Source organism: Typopeltis vanoorti, chromosome 13 (genome assembly GCF_054136105.1).
Source record: "Typopeltis vanoorti isolate ZY-2024b chromosome 13, IOZ_Tvanoo_1.0, whole genome shotgun sequence".
In the NCBI taxonomy this organism is placed as follows: Eukaryota; Metazoa; Arthropoda; class Arachnida; order Uropygi; family Thelyphonidae; genus Typopeltis; species Typopeltis vanoorti.
The window spans coordinates 124,420,889-124,448,785 of record NC_143561.1 but is presented as its reverse complement, the minus strand read 5'-3'; the positions used below and the strand labels follow the sequence as shown (position 1 = coordinate 124,448,785).

Sequence of the window (27,897 nt, the reverse complement as noted above, 5' to 3'; positions counted from 1 at the left end):
CATCTATATAAAAAAAATAAAATAAAATAAAATAAAACTGAATGTGTCAATTACAGATGTATTTTATTATTGAGTGTTCCTGATAAGTTTTATACAAGTATACTTGAGAGATGTCTAGAATGATTGTGGAAGGGAGGCTTGGTGAAGAACAAGCTGGATTCAGGCCAGATAGAAGTTGTTAGGATCAGATTTTCACTTTATGACATTGTCAAGAAATCTTTGTAATATAACACCAATTTGTATTTAAGTTTTGTCGATCTGGAAAAGGCATATGACAAGGTGCCAAGAGGGAAGCCCTTCAAAACATAGTTATATGATATAAATGGAACATTATACTGTATTGAGAAATACATAGTCCCTATTTAAGTGTATGTCAGCAGTTAGAATTGAAGGAAGTACAGGAAGATGGTTTTATTTTCAGGTGTGCAACAAGGGTGTACATTATATCCACTGTTATTCACTATCAATATGAATTGCATTATGTAGGAAAGCAGTATTAAAATGTTAGCACTTTACTTTGTTCAGTGAATAAATCCACCACAAGTCTGCAAGTTTCCTTGACTAAATCAATAGTAAATTCCTGCTAGATTTCTGGATTTTCAAGACATGGATTAGTTCTTACTAACACTATGTTCCAACATAAAAATGTGCACAAATTCACATGGAGGGAAGATTCCTGACTAAATTAAATAACTGTTGTAATAAATTGGTATGAAAATCAGCAATAAAAAGACCAAGACAATGAAAATAAGCAGCAACATTGAAAACATCATCTGTATCCTGAATGATGAACCTATAGAACAAATAAAACGTTTCAGCTATTTAGGCACGATTTCTACTGAAAATAGTACATTAAATATGGAAATAGACAACAGAATTAGTAAAGCTGGTATAATAGTGAGTCAGCTGAATAAATTTATATGGAATAAGAAAGGATTTAGTCAAAACACTAAATTAGCTGTATATACAGGGTGTTCGGGATAAATTTGACATATTTATAATTAATTATATTTTTCCATAAGTTACATGTATTAACACACACTTCTCTTCATTTAAAAGTTTGGACCCTTCTTCATTCATATACAAGATGTCAGAAAGGATGGATAGCTGGAACCCACCTGAATCATGGAAGAGAATAACTTGTATCATGATGATTCGTGCCCGCCATCAAAATAAGGATATTACGACTGCTGCCCAATGCTCCCTGAATACAGTAAAAACAATCAGGCATGAACTAGAGACTTGCAATGGTGACTACGAGGATGTAGCAAGAAGAAAGATCCCTAGCAGACGATCTGATTGCGTTCGTACAGCAGAATTCCTCGCAAATCTGCAGGAACAGGTGTTGAAGAACCCTGGCATTGGAATTCGGGCTTTGTTCGTGGAGTTGCTAACTGTAGTCAAGCCCTGGATAACAAGGGTAGCCAATGGTAGGCCGTATGTATGGCAGCAGGATTCGGCCCCTTGCCACACCTCTGGGAAAAGTCAAAAATGGTTGTCTGAAAATTTCTACGACTTCACCAGTCCAAATGTTTGGCCTCCAAACTCCCCAGACCTTAACCCCATGGATTATTTTGTATGGGGCGCAGTTGAAAAAGACACCAATCGCACTTCCAGTAATACAAAAGCCCAGTTAATGGATAAAATTAAAACAGTTTTTGCGGCCCTTCCCAGGGAGACTGTAGCATCAGCTTGTTCGAGGTTCCGAAGCAGAATTGAAGCTGTGGTCGATGCTAATGGTGGTTATTTTGAGTAAATCTTGTTGATAGTATTGTAATTAACTCTGCCTGTAATGTTTTTTTGTCAATTCATTAAATTTAATAGATACAAAGAAGATTTTCTTTTTCCTTACGAAACTGTCAAATTTATCCCGAACACCCTGTAAGACAGTGTTCAAACCAATTTTGACTTATGGATCTGAGATTTGGGGAAGAAAAAACACTTGATTAGAGACTGTGAAAAACAGATACGAGAGTTCTTAGAAAGATTAGTAATGAACAGATGACATCAATGGCAGTATCACATTAAAAATGAGGATATTAGGAAAGAACTTTCCATTGTTGGCATTCAGGAATTTGTTTGTAGAGCTAATCACAGTCGTATGATCACTTAAATGAGAGAGGAAATATTAGGAAAACAATTCTTGGCAATCTGCTAATAATAGTCAATATGCAAATAGTCAATTCTTGGCAGATTGCCAAGAATAGTCAATTCATGCTGAAGGAGAGAAAGAAATAAAGAATGTATGAATTGATCACCAATATGTGAAATCACATGCTTTATACGTAAAATTTTTTAACTGTTATACAAGCAAAATAGTTACCACTTTAAAAAACTACAATGTTCATAAAAGAAAACTTAATTTTCCAATGTGTAATAATAAACAACTCATCCCACAAGACGGATTGATTACCCTATTGTTGGAATGGATTCTCCTTCTTCTGACATGCGCACAAGTGTCAAAGGGTCTCACATCTGTGGGCGTACAGTAGATGGATTGATATAATAAAAAAAGTGCCTTAAAAGGCAAAAATACTGGAGTCTTGACAGATAACAGATCAATCTGGAGTAAAATGGTTGATTGGAAGTTAGCAGTTGCATACCTTTTTTCATGGAGTACTATCATAATTATCCTGTACACCTCCTCAGGGTACATGTCAGTAATTTGATGATGAATATTATTTCAATGTTGCTTAGAAATGCTAATTTAATTAAACATTTTTGCTTTGTTTTCTAGAGTAAATTAAACTTTGAAGATGATATAACAAGTTTGGTGGGTGCTTGGGAGAAAGAAATGAAAGGGGAGACAGACTGGTGGAGTTTTGCAGAAAACACGAATTGATAGTGACTAACACCTAGTTTCAACAACATGAGAGAAGACTATACTTGGAGAGCACTTGGACAGTGAGGTGAAGAAATCAGATTGATTATATATTAATTCAATATATAGAAATGTAATAAAAAAATGCAAAAACTTATCCTGGAGCAGACTGCAGTGACCATAACCTGCTTACAATTGAAATAAAAATCAGATTAAAACGAATAAATAAAGAAAATGCAACTAGAAAAATAAGAATTGATGGACTAAAAAGAAAAGATATCAGAGAGAAATATCAAGCTGAAATAGAAAATAAGATCAGCAGTATTGATACTGATAGACACCTAGAAGTAATCTGGACTGATCTAAGAGAGAAAATCAAGGAATGTGCTAAAGGTCTTCTTAGTGAGGCAGAGAGGAGAGGAAGCAAGCCCTGGATTACTGAGGAGGTGATAGAAAAAATGGACAAAAGAAGAAAATAGAAGAATAAGAACAGCAATGAAGCCCAAGTCAGGTATAAAGAGATCAATAAACCAGTAAAAATTCTGGCTAAAAAGGCAAAGGAAGACTGGCTCAATCAGGTGTGCAAGGAAATAGAGTAATAATACAGCGAAGGATATCAGAAAGGTCTATGAAGGCTTGAACTTGATTTCAAGGAACGATGAAAGAGGAAAGATTTTGTTGGAAAAAAATGAAAAAATGATAAGATGGAAGAAGTATGTTACAGAACTTTATGGAAATGAAGATAATCTGGAATGCGATCAGATAGAAAATGATGATGCCCCAAAAATTAAGGAATGGGAAACCGAAGCAGCCATTAAAAAAATAAAGGATAGGAAAGTTCCAGGAGTGGATGATATTCAAGGAGAGTTACTGTGAAGGCATTGGGAAAGGAAGGAATAAAACTTCTATCCATCATCTTTAATAGAAGTCTGGAGGAGGATAGAATACCTAAAGACTTCGTAAGATCTATTTTTATTCCTATACCCAAGACTACAGGAATGATGGATTGCAGCAAGCACAGAACTATCATTAGCTTCATTAGCCACATTGCAAAAGTCCTAATCAACCTAATATATAGAAGAATGGAACAAGGTGATAGAGAGGGAATTAAATGAAGCACAGTTTGATTTCAGGGGAACCAGGGAAGCTATCACAACACTATGGATATTGGGGGAAAGAATGATCAAGTGCAATAAAGATTTATATCTATATATATTTATATGTGGACTATGAAAAAGCTTTTGATAACGTTGATCACTCTGTTTTATTTGATATTTTGCATAAAATAGGAATAGATAAAAATATTATGAGAATTTTATTCAGAATATACAAAACTCAAGAAACCAGGGTCAGATTTGAAGGAGAAGATACTGAATGGATCTCCATAAGAAAGGGTGTGAGGCAAGGGTACAGGATGTCCCAACTCCTTTTAAATGTCTATAGTGAATGAATGATGAGGGAGGCTTAAGAAGATCTGAAGGATGGAATAAAGATAAACGGACATCTGATAAATAATATAAGATATGCAGATGACATTGTACTTATGACCAAAACAGAGGAAGGCTTGCAGAGAATTTTGAAAAGACTGGACAGGGTTGGAAATGAGAAATATAAAATGAAAATAAATATTCAGAAGACAAAAGTGATGAAGATTTCAAGGAAAGGAAACGATGGGATGGAAATCACTTTGAACGGACAAAGAAATAGAAAATGTAAAAAGTTTTTGAATACCTTGGGAGTTGGATAACAGAAGACAATAGATCTAATTATGAAATTAAGAAAAAAGCAAAAGCAGCCTTTTTTCCAAATATATCATATATTAGCAAATAGAAATCTGAACAAACAGTTGGAAGTAAGAATTCATCCTCAAGACAATGATCTGAAGCATGGTGGGGGGGGGGGGGGCATATGGATGTGAGTCCTGGATGATCAGTAAGGAGATGAGTGACTGACTGAATGCATTTGTAATATGGTGCTTGAGAAAAATGGATTGTATCAGCTGGACTGAAAGAGTGAGCAATGAAGAGGTTCTTAAAAGATTCAAAATGAAAAGAGACTATATGGCTAGTATCCTAAGAAGAAAAATAGCGCTTGCAGGACATTTGATGAGGGGTTCTTCCGGAGAGCTTCCCAGAATAGTATTGCAGGGGGATGGTGGAGGGAAGGAGAGGAAGACCCCGACTGCAATGGAAAGACAACATCAAAGATTGGATGGGCAAGAGATAGAGGCAGGACCGCATTTACCATTAGCCGCAAGCTGGGGGCCACATTTTAAAACCTTACTCCTCACAAAGAACAATAAAAAAACAGCGTAGTTGTAAAATGAAATACTTATTTTTAAATATTAAATTCCTAATATAAAAACTAGAGGTGCTGAAAAATTTGCGAGGCATCCCACTTCCATTTGAAATACATTGTTCTTTCCTTAGAATATAAAACTAACAGGAACGCCTCTATTCCATGAAATTCATGTATGTAAGCCTACCATTTCTTTGCTGGACATATATACACGTCCAGCAAACCTGGATAATATTCTGTCCACCTGTTGAAAGAACATGATTAAGAAGTGCAGTTTGACCATGTCCATTAGAAGGGGCAATAATCCTTCGCGCTGAAAAGAACACTTAACTAGATTACCTGATGTATGTAGTAGTTACTACGTTCAGTTGCCTACAGCAACTCAGTTGCTTGCTGTTTACTTGATAACCAGAATCTAAGTTATAAATACCTATGAGTTATATTCATTTTTGCTGCTTGTTTTTATCGTATAATTATAGTTTTTAATGCCAGCGCTAAATAAGAAATCCTTTCATACTTTCTTCAATTCATATTGTATCACTTTGGAAGATCAATGTCACTATCAATTTTTTTGCTAATTATTTTAATCGCCAATACATTTTAAAATTCTTCCAGAACTTGATTGAAGATAATTATTTTTGTCAAACAAATATTTTATAAATTCATGAAAATCCGAATCTAAAAATGAATACCGCCTCCATCTGTTCCAAATTAAGTTTTCTTTTTTATTCATAATCTTAGTTCGAAGGTTAGTTCACAGATTGCCAAAGGTTCGCACTTTTAAATTTTGCTTTATAGAGAATCATATGTAAATCTTGAATCATATCATGTAATGCATAATTTTTATAACGTAATCTGTAGGTTTTTGCATTTCAACTTTCTTGGTTTCCCCCTAATCACTTACTACAAATCGAAATAAACGGCAATTATAAAGTCAGTTGTTATGTACATATTTTCGCTAATTTCGATATTATGCGGCAGTTTTGGAGTAGCGATATTTTCCCTACAGTTTATCTTTCGAAACATGTAGATGCATGCATCAAAATGAAATTTTATTTCCAAAATGTTCATAACAGAATTAATTCGCCTTATGGCTAACTCCCCCCCTCCCAAAATTATCACCCCACCCACAAAATACTGCTAGTAACATGTGCACTTTCTTTTTGTTTGAATTCATTATTTTTCATAATATTAAAAGTTCTCTGGTACAAAGTAATTGTACCAGAGAACTTTTAATATTCCGATACCAAAATTAAATTGTGATTATTATAAATTAGCAAATATTGTATATTTTTTCGTTTATATTATTTCCTGATAAGTATAAATCATTAAATTATGTAATATTGAGGAAATTAATGTTTAAAAAACAGTTTCATCCTACAAAAGCAATATCAGAATAAAATGTGTTGAACATCTGTTAAGCAATCAGAAGGTGAAAAATATAATAATAAATTAAAATAAATTTCTGTGTATAATTCGGCTATTGTTAGGGACTTTTTCAGTGCGTCTACAGGACGCGTTCGTTTCTCACTTTCTCAATAATTTTCATTAGCTTACGGACTGTTACTCGAGCAGAAAGGAATATAATATAACCTGCCCCCCCCCCCCCAAAAAATGATTATGTAATATGTATGCACCTTTTCTTTTAAATAATTGAAATCCTTTTTTTTTTTCAAGATAATTGTATCAAATAATTTTTTATAATTTTTCGATAATAAAAATGAAACTGATCACTATAAATTAAGAAATCATTTTACTGTTGCATCAGCCTGTAAAAGATATGTCAGTATTTCTGTGTTAGGATGTTTGTAATCAACAATGGAAAATGAAACAAGACATTCTTGATGTATTCTGCACTACAGAGGGCAATTTAGTGTGATTCTGGGAAAACTTCCTCTCTCTCTCTTGTCTTTCTCAATAGCAGTGAGAGTTATCTAAGTTTAGCTTTTCCTCCAGCTAAGAGGATTATTATGGAGTATTTTGAAGACATAGTAATATTTAGAATTAAAAAATAAATAACAAAAATAACACTATGGAAATTTCACCAAACCGCTGAACAACTGATTTCAGATTGCAAAGAAATAGTGCAGAATTAGAAGCTTCGATGGCACAACAATATTATTGCTTTATTTTATTTTATTTTTTTGTCAGATTTTGAATACTGTCTGAAAGCTTTCAAACCAGTAGAAATTTAAAGTAGTTATATAATTGAGTTCCAGGAGAGGAGAAGGGAGGTAGATGCAGTAGAAAATCTTCAAAATGACATAAATTTTGAATTATTTCATATAGGATATCCTTCATGTTATTATATTTTCAGCATATCTACAGTGGTTACACTGGATATTATAGTAATGCAGATTCTAAAAAAAAAAAAAATCTGTTGCAATTTTAAGCAAAAGACAAAGGCGAAGAGTCTCTCATAATATACCATTGGATATAAATTTTTGATATTAAAAAGACTCGCAGTCAGAAACCCCAAGTAATCATTTGTTGTTCACACAAAAAAAATCGTTCCTAAAATTGAAATGTTACGATCCATATAACAGTATTTTGCAAGGAAAGAAAGCAAAATGTCATTTAAAAAATATAAATATTTGACACAATATTTTAAATGAATTTTCAAACAAACATTTGAAAATTCGCGAAAAAAAAATTCTATATTGTCAGTAAAGTGAAAGAACATAAAGTTGTCTTAAGTTAAGGGGGATAGTAAATCCCGTATTATTTTACAGCCGGGTACGAAACTCGGAGATCGAAATTAAGAGTTTCATGCCAAAGAACTATCGGCATGAAACTCTTAGATTTCGATGGATTTCGATCTTTTTTTTGCTGCTTTTATTCTTCAAATCAGTGTCACGGAACAAGACAACTTTATTACGATAAAGAGCCAAGAGGCTATTTTTCCGGCTGTGAAATAATACTGGATTTACTATCCCCCTTAACTTAATTTATGTTGCCGGAAAAAATAGCCTCTTGGCTCTTTATCGTAATAAAGTTTTGTTCCGTGACACTGATTTGAAGAATAAAAGGCAGCAAATTTACTATTACTAAATAGATTCATTGCAAAGGCTGATCTCTGGTCATTTTGGGATTGATTATTTTCTTACATGTGAAATTCTTTTTTATTTTTGACAATAATTGTGCAGGAAAACAAAAAAACAAAAAAAAAATCGAATATCGTAGGACAGTAAAGGAAATTCCAAGTAACACAGTACACATAAAGTCAAAGGTTTTTCCACCACAGTTAATCCATTAACAGCTCTAAAATCGTTGTTCAAGGATTCACTGCGAAGGGAGTAATTGCACGATAAAAAGTAGAATGCAGATGAAGTTTTGATCCATTAAAATTGAATTGTGAACTATGCTGTCGAATCTTGTCCGGAAGCAGTGCAGTATTTTTGTTTTATTCAAACCGTATATAATTACTTTCCATCTTCAACAAGAAGATGGAGTATACTCAATCATTTAGAAAAAAAAAAAAATCTTTAACAGTTAAAAGATTGAGTGAAACGAGGTAGTCCCCAAGAGCTGACACTGTATTGCTTTGAAACCGTGGATATAAACAAATTAAAAAGGCATTACTTGAAGTATCCATTTCTCTTCATGAAAAACCTATTTCTAAATTAGAGCTAATCATTGGCTGATCATTTTGATAATTCAGAAACAGCAATTTTAACAGTTGTGTGGGACAAATTTATACAATGAATAAATGCTACTAGTAAATCTCTACAAGATCCTGATATGGATTTATTTTTAGCTAATAATTTGTTAGTCTTTAGTTGGTTTTATTTTAGATATAAGAAATAATTTTTGCTGCTTTAAATGAAAAAAGCGAATTTATTAGTAGATGAGACAAAATTTAAAGATGAGAAGGAAAGAGTGAAAAAATGAAAAAAAAAATGTCTCATGAAATTTCACAATCTGACAATGAGATTACTCATATATTACATGGGAAAGAAAATTTCATTGTTAATACTTTTAATGTCTTTGTGATAAGCTAATTTTGGAAATTAATGAAAGAGCAAAAAGCTATTTAGACAGATATGGTTGGCATTTTTTTTGAAGAAAGATATAGCTCAAGACAAGTACAAGACTAGTATTAACAAAATTTTACAATCTTATGAGGCTGATATTAATTCAGAAAAATTTATTGGTGAAGTTAAGCAATTTTTAATAATGATAATGGAAGAAAATTTTTCAATTAAAATATGTACAAATTTATAAACGATGGGTGGTCTACTTTTCCAAACATAGAAACAATTCTAAAAATAGTTTTGAGGATGCCTATTTCAAATGCAAGTGTTGAACACTCATTTTCAGTGTTGAAACGAATAAAAAAATTAAGAAGTAACTTGCACCAAAATAAAACAAGTGACCTGTCGTTATTATGCATTGAATCAGATGTAATAGACTCGATTAATTATGATATCATTTTAGATATATTTGCTAAAACCAAAGCCAGAAAAAAAACTTTTAGTTATCATTTTTTCTTTTTTAATTTAAATTTGAACCAATTTATATATATATATATATTTAAATGCAAATATATGTATACCAATGCTGTGTTATTTTTAGTTTATTAAAATGAGTTATTATGGAAATGTCGACTTTTATTTTCAATAAACTGAAAAAGAAAGCGTATGAATTTGATTAATTGAAATAGACTTGTTCTTTTGGTGCCTCATTATGGTGTTGCATCTAGGGCCTCAAAAAGTATAAATGCGGCCCTGGATAGAAGGGCATGGAAGCAGACTGTTCATCAGCTGCAACCCTCTTAAAGAGCGGGCCACAGGATTAGATTAGATAAAAAGTTTACAAAAAACTTCAATGTTTTGGTCCAAAACATTGGAGCACTTTGTTATGTGTTTATGTTGCATGTTACTGTAAACAAATTTCATGACTGATAAGTAGTGGGGACCATTCCTCCCCTAATAGAATCATTTAAATCGTTTCTTTATGTTTCAATTGTAAAGCTATATAGATATGTTTAAATAAATATTATGGAAAAAAAAAGTTTTACATGTTATGTAAATATGTATGCAAGAATAAATAGCTGCCAGCCTAGTTGGCCAGGTGGTTAGCATATCTGCTCTCTGTAACAGGCTGTAGGTTCAGAAACCATCATGAGTGCAGATGTTTGTGGTTCTTTCTCGGTGGAAGATTAATTTCATCATTTGGCATAAGACCTCTGCTCTGCTTATTGGTGGTCTGAAGTGATTTGAAGTTCCATTTGCTGCTACTTCTTCTTTTCAGCCATTTTCTGTCCACTGCTGGACGAAGGCCTCCTCCAGTTCTTTCCACCTTTCTCTGTTCAATTTTCCCCAACGAAATTTGACAATTCATCACTCCACCTTCTTTTAGGACTTCCTTGGCCTCGTTTCCCTTCTTTAGGAATCCAGTTCATTAGTATGGTGGTACATCGCTTATCTTCTCTACTGGATAGATGTCTGACTCATTTCCATTTTAGTCGCTTGTGGTGAAGAATGATATAAGTGATGTGAGTCTGGCTTTTTATCCAGGTGTTTTGCTTCTTATCTTTTAATGTGATGCCTAGCATCAACCTTTCTATATTTCTTTGAGTTGTTAATTTATTTGCCAGTGCTTTTGTTAGCGACTAAGTTTCACAACCATATGAGATGACTGGAAGTATACACTGGTTAAATGTCTTCCTTTTTAAACAGAGTGGGACATCATTGTTTTAAAAAATGCTTTTCAGTTTTCTGAATGCACTCCAGGCAAGTTGAATTCTCATATTTATTTCCTTTTGGAGTCCACCATTTAGATCAATGAGATGACCTAAGTATGTATATGAAAAGACTCTTTCCAAGAAATTGTGTTCTATTATTATGTTTTTTGGTGTTACAAAATGATTAAACATGATCTTAGTTTTTTCCCTGTTTATTTTTAGACTGACTTTTCTGCTTTCATGATATAGGTCTTCTATCATTATATTAAGGTCGTCCGGAGTGTTTGCAAAAATTATGATATCATCTGCATACCTTAGGTGTGTTAAGTTTCTGTTATTAATTTTTATACCAAGGTTTGTCCAGTTTACATTATTAAATATTTTTTGAAGGACTGCTGTAGAGATTTTGGGTGATAGAGAGTCTCCTTGTCGGACACCTTTTTCAATTGATTTTTATTGCTACTCATGTTAAGTTGGATTGTTGCTTTGCAGTGAGGTATATTGCCTGGAGGAGGTCCATATATTCTCCAGGAACTCTCTGATTCTGGAGTGCTTTGCTTATTGCATTAATTTTGATGAATTCAAATGCTTTTTCATAATCGATGAAGGCCAAACAGAGAGACAATTGGTTTTCTTCTGTTTTTTCTATTATTTGTTTTACTGCATGAATATGATCAATTGTGTTAAAGCCTTTACGGAATCCTGCTTGTTCTACTGGCAGGATTCCATTGATTTGAGTCTAGAAGAGGTGTTAACCTGTTTGTTATTATTTTTGTAAGAATTTTGTACAAATTAGAGAGAATACTAATTTGTCTATAGTTCTTTACTTCTTCTTTGTCCCCATTTTTAAATAACAGTATCAGAGTAGCATTTTTCTAATTTTCTGGTATCTTCCCCTCTTCTAGGCATAGATTTAGTAAGTTTGTGACATGGTGAATTATATTGTTTCCTCCCCATTTAATTAATTCTATGTGAATTCGGTTTTCACCAGGACATTTTCCAATTTTCATTTGTTTTAATGATACTTGTATATATGTATATATATGTGTGTGTGTGTGTGTGTATATATATATATATATATATATATATTGTGTATAATTCCAGGTGGCGTCGTGTTAGTTAATGTCAGATAATTTTCAGTTCTCGTGTTTACATTATTAGTTTGTGCAGAAGTTCAATTATATTGATGGTATATGTGTAATCAGACATCCTAGAATAAATGAGGTCATTAATGTGGTGAGTAAAGTCAGTAATCCAGTGTCATTTTTCACTGATTGGAGTTTCGTGTACACGTCGAGTTGGGCCTAATTTACACGTGTATGAACCATTGTATTGCTGGTAAAGATATAACAATTTAGGTGCTAGTTTCATTTTTACAACTTGTTATTGGTTATCTTAAAAAAGAAAAAAAATTGTTACTAGATTATGAAGATGGAGGCTCAGCAGATCTGTTTAAGAAGGAATAATCATGTCAGTGTACTAACTACTTTTAATGAGTTACTGTTTACTGAAACTTTTGTAGATGTGACTTTAGTATGTGAAGGTAAGAGACTTAAAGCACACAAAATAGTGTTGTCTGCCTGCAGTTCTTTCTTTCATGACATATTTCTTGAAAACTCTTGTAAACATCCAGTTGTTATTCTCAAAGATATAAAATACACGGATTTAAAAATGATAATAGATTTTATGTACAAGGGTGAAGTGATCATTTCGCAGGACCAACTTGCCACGCTGCTTAGTGCTGCTTTGAATGTTGAGATCTGTACAGAACTTGCACAGAGGGATACTTCCAGTATTGATATTCAGGAGAAGAGTGAACATGACTCAAGTAACCAGGCCTTGTTACTTGCTGAGGTGCAACAGAAAAAACGCAGCACAGAATTACCACCAGTAATTAAGAAGAAAAGAGGAAGACCTCGAAGTAGATATCTTCGTGGTTCTAACAGTAATGGCATGAAGGCCAATGTGTCATCAAAAGTAAATGAATTAGACACACCAGAAGATACCAACAGGTCAATAAAGTCATTCACAAGTGAAGGAAGGTTAGAAATGTCAGGAACTGATTATCCATTAAATGAGATTTCTGTTTCTAATTCAAATATATATCCTAGTCCAACTCAGAACTCATTTCCATCTATCCAGAGTTCAGTGTTGGTAAAAGGATCACAACAAAGTGAAAATACAATAATAGAAATTGAGGAATCACAGGCATTGGCATCTTTTGACAGTTTGCTCCAAGATTCGTTGTCAATCCCAGTAATGAATTCGATGCCTATTCTTAATACTGTTAAGCTAATTGAAACTCACTCAAATAACATAGAATCAGGGCTAAGTACAGATAATCAAATATTAGTTCCTTGTTCTGTATCACCTCAATTATCTGCTTCTCTTCAAGTTGCACAAAGTATGATAAAAGATATTGAATCTGGTGTCTCACTCTTATTACCTGGAGCTGCAATTTCACCTTGTGCCAGTTCTTCACATCAAGACAGTAGATCCATGATGATGATGATGTCTTGGGATACATCCAGGCCTACTGCTGTTATGCCAAACATTCCTAAAATACATGATCAGCAGCTTCCATTACAGGATCAGAATGTTGCTCAAGAGAAGGAAAATGGGTCAGTTAATTATCGTTGGATATCCTCGCCAAAACATCATTGTGAGGATTGCTGTAGATGCTGCGCAACCAAAAATATCCAAAGACATAATATGAAACTACATGAAAATGACAGACAGGAATATATATTGGATGTGGACATGAAAGCAGAGTTGATGATGATGAAGCAAGATATGAACTGCATGAGAAATGAGATGAAAAGAATTAGAGACATACATGGAAGAACGAATAAGAACAGAAGGAAAGATGGGCATGCGAAAGATATATCGAATGATTCAAGAGTGGTTCTCTATGGAGATTCCATTATTAGAGGTGTGGTGAATGAGAAGATGCACAAGGTTTGTTTTCCTGGTGGTAGAATGGAGAGAGTGATTGAAGCGTTGGACATGAGGAGTAAGAGAGCACAAGAGTTGGTGGTTGTAGTAGGAACAAATGATTTGGATGGGAACAAGGAAAATGCCAGATTGGATATAAGGAGATTATTAAGGAGAGTAAAAGATAACAGTGTGGTAGGAAAGGTAGTCAGTGTGTTGCCAAGGTATGATAGTGATGAATTGAGGAGGCAGGCAAAGATTATGAATGATATGTTAGCGCAGTTATGTGAGGAGAATGGAGTGCATTTTGTGAATGTGTGAATATTTTATAATATATATATATATATATGTGTGTGTATATATATATATGTGTGTATATATATATATATGTGTGTGTATATATATATATATGTGTGTATATATATATGTGTGTATATATATATATGTGTGTGTATATATATATATATGTGTGTGTATATATATATATATGTGTGTATATATATATATATATATGTGTGTGTATATATATATATATGTGTGTATATATATATATGTATATATGTATATGTATATATATATATATATATATATGTATTGTGTATATATATATATATATATATATATATATATATAATATGCCCACGCTTTAGAGATCTCCACTTGGAAACTTGCAGAATAGTCGATTAATGCTAAAGGGAAGAAAGAAATGAAGGGTGTACGAATTGATTGTTGCCAACACACGAAATCACATACTTTATAGGTAAGATTTTCCAACTGTTATACAAGCAACTTAGTTAACTACAATGATCATAAAACAGAAGTTAATTTGCCATTACCATTACGTGTAATAATAAACAACTCAGCCCACAATACGGATTGATTACCCTATTATCGGAATGGATTCTCCTTTTTGTGACATGCGCAGAAGTATCGAAAGGTCTCTAATCTGTGGGCAAACTATATATAGGTTAGTAGTTGGAAGGGGGACCAATCATTCGATGCTGTTGGCACACTCTCCCTCGATGAGTCTTTGGACTCCCTGGAGGTGTCAAATAATAATAATAATAATATACATTGCTTGAAAAAATGTGTTATATCCACATTTCTCTTTAATATCTATTTTATGGCATAACATCTTGTAGGCTCAATGCTTTACTCCAAAGTACATGTTTATTGATGATATCAGTATAGCATTTCACTCATTTAAACTGGGGGAAGGGATGTTCTCTCAGAAAATCAGTTATTCATATATTATAGTAAGTAGCAGCATGGTATCAAGATACCCATTTATATTGCTTTGTCTTTAAAAAAAAATGCAGATTTCTTAATTTTCCTTTTTATTGAAATGGTGTACTATCCTTGCAAAGTTGAAACATGAAGGCAAGACTATTCAAAGATAATAATATGAAATTATGAATTTGCATTGAGAATCGAAACCAGAATATGGCTGAGGCATTGGATCTTTTTTGAAAATCTGAATTAGTTTTTAGCCTGCTCTTTTGATGCTGCAGAGTTGATTCACCACTAATTACTTATGCACAGTGGCACACCCAGTGGGGGAGGCAAGTGATTCTGGCACTCCCCTCCCAAAAAAAAAAAGAAAAAAGGAAAAAAAAACACTTGAAAATTTTCCAGAAATTTTTTCCTAATTAAACTTCATTTTTTTTATTTATGTTGTGTCATGTCTTCTATTTCCATACTACTTATGAATTAGTGGTCACATAAGGTGGGAATACCCAGTAGCTCTCTGAAATCATGGGCGCTGTGAACACAAGGCGAACCAAGCAATGTCAGGCAGACCGAGCACTAAAAATTTTTTATCTGTTCAACTCTGCTCCCCCAAGATTAAATCCTGAGTGTGCTACTGCTTATTGTATTTGTCTGTTAGTGGTGACTTTCTGCCATTCCATTAAATGTAAGTTAGATATGCGAATCCCTTTATGGCATGGGCTCTCACCTTTAGCATTTAAGATATGAGAAACCTAATATGTTTATCCAGCACTAACTTTGTCTTCAGGGATTATAATAATCATTTGATATAATTGCCACATTATGTTAGATAATATTGGATTATGATTAGGCTGAAACTTTATATTCATGTTATTTCAACAGAGTATAAGTGCTCAAAACAGTATGTCATGATAATTTTAAAGATGCAATGGCTTTTTTTTTTTTAATCTATAGTCGCATGGATCAGTTTTAATTCATTTTAGAAATTATGGACTTTATAACCGTGTTATAAATAACTCTTAGTTTCCCGATGTTTCGATCTTCATATTAAGATCATCATCCGGAGTATATACAAGGACAAGCTGAGTAACATTACACACAGTAAGCTAAAGAAATAATGATTCGATCACCGGTTATTCTACTGGCATGACCTCTAGTGGGAAAAAAAAATTACAAATTAATTATTTAGAAACTACATCAAAGCTAAATTCTATTTAAGATAACATGAGAAAAACATTCTTTCTTATAGATAGTCTTCTTTTAGTAACAATGATGTCCTATTTTTAACATTACAGTTGTTATTTTTGATTTAGGATTCTGGATTATCTACTGTCCTGTTTATAGTTAACTCTTAGAGAGAAAGGTTCCGTGGGTAGAATATGCGCCTTCCATATGCTTGGGATTTTTAGACCATCATTATTGTTCAGATTGGGATGGTTGATAAGAATCTCACAGGCTTCCTTATATTTGCGTTCATACCATGTTTTGGTGTGATGTAAACAACTGGTGCTTTTCCAGTCAATTCTATGTAGAATTGACTGGAAAAGCACCAGTTGTTTACATCACACCAAAACATGGTGTGAACGCAAATTTAAGGAAGCCCATGAGATTCTTATAAGATAAGAAATAAGAAAGAATTTTATCTATAAGAAAGAATGTTTTTCTCATGTTATCTTAAATAGAATTTAGCTTTCATGTAGTTTCTAAATAATTAATTAATTAGATTTTTTTAATTAATTTTTTTTTCACTAGAAGTCATGCCAGTAGAATAACGGATGATCAAATCATTATGCACTTACTAACAGCAAATATTCATCCTGCAGTAAAACTTCTACCATGTCACAATACAGCACATGATCTTAAAATGAATCGAAATGTCGGGAAATTAAAAGAGTTATTTATAACATGGTTGTAAAGTCCATAATTTCTAAAATGAATGCTGACCACCATGCAACACTAAAAGAAAGGATGTTTTAATGTTTTGAAATTACTTTATGGTGAAAATAAGTAATCTGTTTAATATTTATTTTTTATTGTTTGTTATATACTGTTTATTTTCTGTATTGTAGGATATTAAAAAAAAATGTGATAAAAGGAAGTTACATTTCCAAGACATTCCTAAAATACCTGAAATGGAAGATCCTGTAGAGAAACAATACTATGATTCATACTATCAGCCTAAAGGAGAAGTATATGACAAGAAACCTTTTAAATTTAAATGTCAAAAAGATAAAGTATATCTATGGTGTACATGTGGAAAAAGTCACAATATGCAAGTATGATTTCAAAGAGAATAATTTGTAATGATATTTCTTTTCTTAATTTATACATTTTTAATATATTTGAGATGAGAATTAACTCAAAAAACAAAGCAAGTGTAATACAGGATGTTTACTAAGACCTGACCGATATCTTCCACTGGTTAAAGAAAGTAACTATTCCTCAAAAGAAAAAAAAATTCCTTAGCCTCTGAGGATTCTCCAAGAAGCAGAGTCTGAGATTTTTTTTAATGCGATCCCACCCAAGAAAGGTTGTAAGCATTAGTAAACATTAATCCTATAGGTAGCTACAAAATAGATCATTATCTAATATAATAGATACATTATCTATTATCAATTGTCACATACTACAGTAACTTTGTTCTTTCTTAATCTTTCTCTCTTTTACATTTACGGTGTCGAGGGTTTCTATTCCTTATAACTGCAATCGCTATATGAAGATAGGGTGGTTGGCCTTATGCTTCCCGATGTATCCTATGTCACTATTGTAGAAGTGCTATGTTCTCAAGGTCGGTTTGCCTGCTTGCAGAATGAAAAACCCCAGATAAAATGGGGAGAAAAACCCTACAGTCCATGTCCGGCTAACTTGACTATGTCTGAGAAAGATCCTAAGCCCTTCACGTCAGTGACGGGAATCGAACCTAGGGCACTCCTTTCTCAGGCATATAGTTGCGAAGCACATAGCCACTCGGCTAACTGTGCGGTATGCAATATGTTAAGAAGTATATTATATTCCACCACTACCAAGAACATTTAATAAGCTACACAGTCTTGATATTAGTGAAGGAGAATGTACTGTATTATGATCTCGTAGAGGTTTTACTGCAAGGTGAACATTTGCTGTTAGTAAGTGCATAAAGCAGTGAAAGTAAGTGCACTGAATCAAGGCTTTTTTTGGTGGGGGGGGGAGTACAGAAGTAAAAAAAAAAAAATTAAACACACAAAAAAGTAACAAAATCTCTTCCACATTAACCAACTTAAATTATATGCCAAATCAAGTATTTCTACTGTCAAAGGGAATATATTCCTGGTTAGAGAAAATGATATAGGTGGAAAGTAATTTTCATCACCTGCTGAAGTACCACTATCTTGCGTATTGGAGGTCTGAAGTAGCCAGTGCTGTTATTGTTCTTTAGAGTAGTGGTTTTTGCTTCCATGCTCTTGGGTGTATGGTACTACATGAAGAATTTACATCATTACTAACTTCCTATCAACAATTTCCCTCAATCAATCAATCTGTTATCTGTCAAGACTCCAACATTATCAGCTGGTGCATAATTATGCCACCATATTACACTGCCAGATCATCATCTAATTTCTGACATGTACCCTAAAGGTATGTATAGGATGTAACCTATACATTCCTTCATGTAGTACCATCCTGTACAGGATGGTACTACATGAAGAATTTACATCATTACTAACTTCCTATCAACAATTTTCCTCATTCAATCAATCTGTTATCTGTCAAGACTCAACATTATTAGATCTTATATTTCTGTCTTCCTCTGGGTCTTTTTCCTGCCAACCTGGCAGAGAACACGTGTTTTGAAAATCTTTCCTCTCCCATTTTTTTAAGTGACCATACCATCTGAGATTAGCTCAGCTAACATTCCTGGATGCCTGTAATGTCAAGTTCTTCTTTCCCAATATCCTAATTTTTAATATGATATTGCCACTGATGCCATCTCCTCACACCTCTAATCTTTCTCAAGACTCTCATATCTGTGGTATCTAGTCTTTGGTCAAGTGTTTTAATTCTAACCCAGCTCTCAGATCCATAAGTTAAAATTTGTTTGAACACTGTTTTGTATACAGCTAATTTACTGTTTTGACTAATTTCTCTCTTAATCCATATAAATTTATTCAGTTGATAAATTTATTTTAATCATTTATCCAAGTGGGAGCAAACAAAGTTTGCGTCTGAAAGTATCTTTAGGACTGGGGTAAGGTGGTACAACACCGGGCAACTCGTTACAAAGGTGGAGCAAGATAACATCACTTGTATCTCCCAATATCCCACTTGGATAAAGGATTAAACTAAATTTATTATAGTCTAACCAAGTGAAAAATAAACTTTCAACATTATTCAGTTGACTTTCTACCATACCAGCTTTGTTGATTCTGTTTTCTTTTTTTCCATATTTAATTTACCGTCTTCACTAAAAATTGTGCCTAAATAACTGAAATGTTTTACTTGTTCTATATGTTCTCCATTCATGATGCATTTGATATTTTTAATGTGTCTGCATATTTTCATTGTCTTCTTGCTGATTTTCATACCAAATTTATTACAACAGTTATTCAGTTTAGTCAGGGAATCTTGCAGACTTGTACTGGATTTATTTAAAAGTATAACATCATCTGCATAAAGTAAAGAGCTGGGATTAACATCTGGGATTAACATTTTGATATCAGGTTTAATACCGCTTTACTTCATAATGTTATCCATATAAATAATGAATAAAAGAAGGGATAATATACATCCTTGTCTGACACCAGATTTAATATCAAACCATCTTCCTGTAATTCCTTCAATTCTAACTGCTGACTTACAGCTCAAATAAAGACTAAGTATGTTGCTTGATAAAATGCCCCGTTGACACCATATAACTGTAGCGTTATATGGTGTCAATTTGTTTTGTTATATTTCCATGATTTCGCAACTTGTCATAAAGTGAAAATCTGATCCTGACAGCCTCTATTCGGTCTGAATCCAGCTTGTTCTTCATCAAGCTTCCCTTCCACAATTCCTTCTCAACCATTTCTTAAGTATACTTGCATAAATCTTCTAGGAATACTCAGTAGGGAAATACTTCTGTAATTCTCACATTGTTTTATTTCCCTTTTTATACATGGGTACTATGAGAGCTCTACTCCAATCATCTGGAATTTGTTCCTCTGTCCAGGCCTTTTGAACTATGCAGTGCAGTCACTGTAAGACTTTTATATCTCTGTACTTGAGCATTTCTTGTCAAATATCATCTACTTCTGCTGGCTTTCCACATTTCAGGCTTTTGATGGCTTTTTCTACTTCAAGTATGGATATGGCTTCCTGATTGCATGCCTGTTGAGTGTTTTCTGTCACCTCTGTCATCTCTAATTACTTTTATAGCAGTCTTTCCTCCATTTCTTAGCTTTTTCAACAGCCTCCAGAATATTTTACCACCTTCTTGATATTTATTTTCTATGTTCTTGTCAAAGTCTTCCCATGACTTTCATTTAGCTTTTTTACATATTTCTTTGTATTCTCTATGAGCACAAGCTGACTTATTCACCAGGAACTTTCAATGTGCTTTCTTCTTTTCCTAAATTGCCTCTTTAACTTGCTGTGTCCACCATGGAGTGTTGATTTTTCTATCCTTGCAGACAACCTCACCACATACCTCTCTGACTAATCAATCAGTGTTTTCTTCAGGGCTTGCCACCGAATCTCCAAGGTTTGGTTCCTGTTCTCAAACTCTTTCATTTTTTCTTGAATAATTTTGTTTGTGTATTTTAGTCTACATTTCGTATCTGACAGCAGCTCGACTTTTATTTGCTTTAAAACTTTCTTATATGTTCTTCTTTTCAATATGAAATTCAATTTAATTCTTCTCAAAACTAAATGCTGATCACTTCCAGTTTCAAATCCTCTGTACACTGAAGTGTCCTGCACCTGTGAGGAAACATCATTATCAATAATAACATTCTCAATGAGACTTTTATTTCTTGCCTCTTCTCTCTATGCAAATTTGTGCACATTTTTATGTTAGAAAAAAAAAGGTTCATGCCAACATCAAATGGAATTATTTTAAATGTTCTATTGCCTTACAGTCTTGTTTTTTAAAGCAACAGTTACAGTGCAGTCATTTGTTGAAGGCAAGCCCTCCAAAATGTATTATTACCAGGATTTGCATAGTCAGCTGGTTGGATGTGAATACTTATGTACGAATATGTGAATATAGTGCATTGCATTCCATTAATTAATTGAATAAGAATTAAGTAGTTTCTTATATTAATCATCATCATCATCAGATTCCTGCCATGTACCCTCAAGGAGTGTACAGGATATGATAGTACTACATGAAAAAAATTACATCATTACTAATTGATGGATTTGTTCTGTTCGGTTTCTGTAGTGAATTTTAATCTGTTGCTGTAGCTGTTTAGGGATGTTTTTAAGGTGGTGATGTGTGTGGGATTACCAATGCACAGAATATCGTCTACGTATCTGCCATAAAAGCCGATATTCTGTGCATTGGTAATCCCACACACATCACCACCTTAAAAACATCCCTAAACAGCTACAGCAACAGATTAAAATTCACCACAGAAACCGAACAGAACAAATCCATCAACTTCTTAAACTTGACATTAACCAGAACACACAACAAAATAGCCACGAAAATATACCATAAACCCTCACACATCGGAAACTACCTCCATTTTCACTCATACAATCCGTATTCTGTTAAAAAATCCGTCATCTTATCACAATTCATAAATGCTTACAAATTTTCAACCAATCAAAATAGTCTAAACGCTGAAATAAAAAAACTAACACAGATCTTCTTAAATCGCAACTATCCTACACAACTGATTAACTACGCAAACAAGACGGCAAAAAACCGCCAAAACAAACCAAGTACCAAAACAAACTTCCCTACACAAAAAATTATTAAACTACCATACACCCAAAACACATACAAAGCCTATAAATACATCTTCAAACATACTGACTACAAAATGGTATTCACCACAAGCCAAAAACTGGCAAACCTCCTAAAATCCACCAAACCTCACACACAAAAAGAAATATTTGAACAGCACAATGTAGTCTATAAATTTCCCTGCCAAAAAGACTGTGACATCACCTACACAGGTTCCACCATCAGGTCTTTATGGGCAAGACTACAAGAACACTTCCGCGACTGTAGCATCCCTATTCCAGAACATTTAAACACTAAAAAACGCAACATCAAAAAGAAAAATCGTATACAAAACACAGGAAAAACGGAAATAGCTGTTCACGCCCTTGAACAAAAACACACCCCGCAGATAGACAAGGCCATCATAATAGACAGACAAGACAATGAAACAATGCTCAGAATATCGGAAACAATAGCTATAAAGTGTGACGCGAACTCTATCAACATACACAGGCCCTACATAATCTCCGAGGTTTGGAAGCTTCACAACATAAAATTGAAGTCACAACCCCGACCAATAGGAGACAACACAAACACCTCTAAAGCAGAAGCACTCACCCGACCTGACATAGCTTCCACTTTCCCAATGTGTTCAGATGACGACCACGAATAGTCGAAACGGTCCACACCCCGTCAACCACCTTTCCCCTTCCCCCTCCCTATTTTAAAAAATTAACCCTTTCACTTTTTTCCCCACCCTATATAAAAGTATATGTTTCTATATATTACGAAAAAAATCCGGGTTTTTCTAACTTATTCTACCAAACTGCCTATCCCCCCCCCCACCACCACACACACACTCTGCAGTTTTCGACATCGCAGACTGAGGAAAAGCCACAACACCCAGAAAAAGGTATGTGCAATTTTCTATTCCTTAGGCTACCTATACTTTTTAGTACATCTACACTCATAATGCCCTAAGAATCCATGAGTAAATATCCAATGACATTTAAACAGGAGTACTCCTAAACTGAAGCAGGCAAAATAGCTGTAATTATAATAATCAGATCTTATATTTCTATCATCTAAGGCACTTTGTACCATATCAATCCACCTATATCTTGGTCTTCCTCTGGGTCGTTTTGCTGCCAACCTGGCAGAGAGCACTTGTTTTGCTAATCTTTCTTCGCCCATTCTGTTTAAGTGACCATACCACCTGAGATTAGCTCTGCTAACGCATTTCTGGATGCTGAAAATGTCAAGTTCTTTCCTAATATCCTCGTTTTTAATATGATATTGCCATTGATGCCATCTGTTCACGCCTATAATCTTTCTCAGGACTCTCATATCTGCAGTCTAGTCTTTGGTCAAGTGTTTTATTTCAGACCCAGCTCTCAGATCCATAAGTTAAAACAGGTTTGAACACTGCCTTATATACAGCTAATTTAGTGTTCTAACTAATTTCTCTCTTATTCCATATGAATTTATTCAGTTGACTTCCTACCATACCAGATTTGCTGATTCTGTTGTCTATTTCTATATTTAATTTACCATCTTCACTAAAAATTGTGCCTAAGTAGCTGAAATGTTTTACTTGTTCCACAGGTTCTCCATTCACAACACAGTTGAAATTTCAATGATCCTGCCTATTTTCATTGTCTTTGTCTTTTTATTGCTGACCTTCATACCATATCTATTACAACAGCTATTCAATTTAGTCAGAGAATCTTGCAGACTTGTAGCGGATTTATTTAGAAGTATAACATCATCCGCATAAAGCAAAAAGAAGACATTAACATCTCCAAATTTGATATCATGTTTAATATCACTTTCCTTCATAATGTGATCCATATAGATAATGAATAACAGAAGGGATAATGTGCATCCTTGTCTCACACCAGATTTAACATTAAACCATTTTCCTGTACTTCCTTCAATTCTAACTGCTCACTTACAACTCAAATAAAGACTAAGTATTGTTTGAAATAATGCCCCATTGACACCATATAATTATAACATTTGGAATAGCTTCTCTTTTGTCACCTTGTCATATGCCTTTTCCAGATCTATAAAACTTAAATACAGATCTTTGTTATATTTCCATGCTTTCTCAACTATTTGTCGTAAAATGAAGATCTGATCCTGACAACCTCCATTTGGCCTGAATCCGACTCATTCTTCACTAAGCTTTTCTTCCACAATTCTTCTCAACCGTTTCTCAAGTATACTTGCATAGATCTTGCCAGGAACACTCAGTAGGGAAATACCTCTGTAATTCTCACATTCAGTTTCATTTCCCTTTTTATATATATGGGTACTATGAGAGCTCTACTCTAATCATCGGGAATTCGTCCCTCTGTCCAGGCTCTCTGAACTATGTACTGCAGCCACTGTAAGACTCTTATACCACCATACTTTAGCATTTCTGATTGAATATCATCTACTCCTGCTGCCTTTCCACATTTCAAGCCTTTGATGGCTTTTTCTACTTCAAGTATGGATATGTATTCCTGACTGCATGCCTGGTCAGTGTTTTTTACCACTGTGCTGTCATCACTGCTTGTTTCATTTAGCAGTTTTTCAAAGTAATTACTCCATACTTCAAGGATATCTTTTTTTCTCCCGTTTTCACACATTATCTTTATCATCTCTAACTCCTTTTACAGCACTCTTTCATCCATTCTTAAGCTTCTTCAACAACCACCAGAATATTTTGCCATCTTCTTGATATTATTTTCTATATTCTTTCCAAAGTCCTCCCATGACTTTTGTTTAGCTAGTTTTACACAGTGTTTAGCTTTCTTACATTTGTGTCTGTATTCTCTAAGAGCACAAGCTGACTTATTTGCCATTAAATTTTGATATGCTTTCTTCTTTTCCTTCACTGTCTCTTTAACTTCCTGTGTCCACCATGGAGTTCTAATTTTTCTATCCTTGCAGACAACTACTTCACCACATGCCTTTCTAGCTGAATCAATCAGAGCTTTCTTCAAGGCTTGCCACTGAATCTCCAAAGTTTGATTCCTGTTCTCAAACTCTTTCATTTTTTCTTCAATAATCTTTGTGTATTTTAGTCTACAGTTCACATCTGAGAGCTGCTGAACTTTTATTCGCTTTAAAACTTTCTTAATTTTTATTCTTTTCAATATGAAATTCAATTTTATCCTGCTCAAGACTAAATAGTGATCACTTCCAATTTCAAATCCTCTGTACACTCTGGTGTCCTTCACCAGGGAGAAATCATCACTATCAGCAATAACATAGTCAATGAAACTTTTCTTATTCCTTGCCTCTTCTCTGCATGTGATTTTGTGCACATTTTTATGTTGTAACATGGTGTTAGTAATAACCAGTCCATGTCCTGAGCAGAAATCCATCAGATATTTGCTATTATTATTAGCTTTGCTCTTTTCTCCAAATTTTCCCAAAATTTTTCTGTATGTCTCACAATCATTTCCTACTCTGCTATTTAGATCCCCAACAAGGACCATCTTTTCCTTTTTCATTGTGTCAGTTGATTTTTCTAAAGCGTCAAAAAATTCCTCCACTTCTACCTTAGTAGAACCTTCTGTGGGACCATAGGCACAAATAATTCTCATTGTCCAGTTCCCCATTCTCATATTTGCCCACATTACTCTACTTGAGACTGACTGCCATTCAAGGATTAGCCTCGTATTTTGTGTTGAATACTATGGCTATGCCTTCTTTTCAATAAATACAATATAGCATTTTGTATTTATTGCTTAGAAAGATCTCACCAGTTTTTGTCTTTTTTGTTTCAGTCACCCCTATTATGTCGATCTGGTACTTATCTAATTCCTCAGCTAACTCCATTTCTTTGGCATTCAGGCTTCTTATGTCGATAGTACTGATCTTTAACTCTGGTGATATTGAGTTTGGGTGTGTTGTTTTCAGATTTGTTCCAGTAGCTGACTTTTCACTGTTCGTCCTGGTTCCCTGGCGAAAACAAACGGGGCCTTGTTTAACCGGGCGATGCCCCAGCCGGCATGAAATTTTGTCATGTTGTACCATCATTTTTTTTATTTTGATTTAACCAATAAGAATACAATTTGGTCAGTTAAATCCCAAATTGCCACCCCATCCTCGTTCGTTCAGTATCCGAGTAGATTCCCAACAGGTGCACCACGAGAAAGTGAGGATTGGACATTAGGTCAGAAGCCCTGGTCAGTTCTCTGCATTCCTTTAAAGACTATATGGAGGTCTCCTCAGAGTTATACAGCTTTGACCCTTAAGCACCCCTCTTATATTAATTGGATTGATAATCAATTTGATATAATGTTTTTGAGCAAAAAGAAATAGTAAGTATTAAAAGTGGTTAAAAGGGGAGAAAAACTTGTCAGGCAGTGAATCACTAACAGATAGTCATTGAACTGGAAGTTACTATGAACCTCTATAGCTCAGTCAGTATAGACTGACTGAGCTATAGAGGTTCACTCACTTTACTCAGAAAGACCTGGGTTCGATTCCTGTCAGTAATGTGAGGAACCTTTATCTGATACCTTTCGACTAAAGGTAAGTTAGCTGGTCTCATACAGACGTAGGGGATTTTTCACCCGGAAACTTGGGTTTTTCATCCCCTAGAACAGGCAAACCGGCCCTGAACACTCATGGATTACAGTCATGAATACGTCCCAGCCATATGCTGGTTCTGACCCCGGATAAAAATCTAAAGTTCAGGAAAGCAATGGTGAACTGCCCTGTAAAAATTTCATCAGGAATACTTTGTGGACAATGCCTACAAAGTCACCCACAGTCAGAAATGACTGAAAAGGAAAAACCAGGCATACAGTGTTAGTGAATCTCTGCTGTGCATTGGAGAAATTGTGGAACTGACAGTTACAATGATTCTTGCACAGGATCCTTATAAGTGTTCAGGTTGGGTATGTGAAGCACTAGTTATGAACTGATGACAGATTAAAAGTCAAAATATTACACTCCAGTTAAATAATGTGTTCATTAATACTGTGTAAAAACTATATGAAATTATATATTACAACTATATTTCAGTATGAATATATATTAAATATATTTTTTCAAAAAAGAGATACAATCTGTATTCTTTAATTTACAGATGTAAATATCAGATTCTGAAATTGATTAGTTGCAAATATTTTACCTAAATTTTTAAATGCTTTAACATGAAGCTAATATAATTATGTCCACCCATCAGCTCGCAGGTAAATTGGAGTAGGTAGCTAATATGAGGCTATTGTTTGACTGCTAAACATTGTTTTTTTTTTTCTTTTTAGCCATTCTGCGATTTTATGTGCATGATTCCCAGTTTAAAGATTAATCTAAGACCCATGCGCTTTAAAGCTCCTGAAACACGAGAGTATTGGTTTTGCAACTGTAAGCAAAGTAATCATCGACCATTCTGTGATGGTACCCATCTCAGTGATAAGGTTCAGCATTCAGTATCAGTAATTAAATATTAATAATGTAATGCAGAAATGCTGTAAATTAGAAAGCAGATAAAGTTAGGTCTTATATTTATATTTTTCTCTTTATTTAAAAACTGTGTATTGTGTATCATAAGCTGTTTCACAATGTATCACTGTGAAACAACTTACTGGTTACTGTATTTTAAAAAATAAAGATATTTATAGTATTTGATGTATGTTTTATATATAATATACTATATACAAAGTCAGTTCTTTAGCCTCTTTCCAACTGCTGGATATAAGCCACCCCTTAACTTTCCAGTTCTGTCTGTTTATAGCCATAGTCCACTCTCATATCAGACCTTTGTAGACTATCTCTCCATCTTGTTCTTTGGCAACCTTTCCTTTTCTTGGTATCCACTCAGTGTAATTTTGTCTCTTTCATCTGGCAATCTACTAATATGGTCAGCCCATCTCCATTTACATGCTTTACAATCTCCAGTCTTTTTTCTCTACTTCTAGTATTTCTTATTCTATCTCTTCTTGTTTTGTGGAGCATTTGACCAACGTATAGTGCTCTACAATTTTAGTAGATGAGAATCTCTACAATCTGCTA

The 27,897-nt window shown here is 34.0% G+C and overlaps 1 protein-coding gene across 2 annotated transcripts in view; it reads left to right on the top strand.

Annotated features, from left to right (window-relative positions):
* LOC150100516 (uncharacterized) overlaps nt 1-27,508 on the top strand; it is a 47,604-nt gene extending 20,096 nt beyond the window's left edge. The window contains exons 2-3 of one of the 2 annotated variants that reach the window (XM_090402986.1): nt 17,039-17,245; nt 27,150-27,508. In XM_090402986.1, the coding sequence (XP_090259112.1) occupies nt 17,039-17,245; nt 27,150-27,335 (393 nt within the window). In that variant the 3' untranslated portion in view covers nt 27,336-27,508. The remainder of the gene's footprint in view (nt 1-17,038; nt 17,246-27,149) is intronic. The other variant, XM_090402987.1, reaches the window with a different exon arrangement.
* Nucleotides 27,509-27,897: the final 389 nt, after the last annotated feature.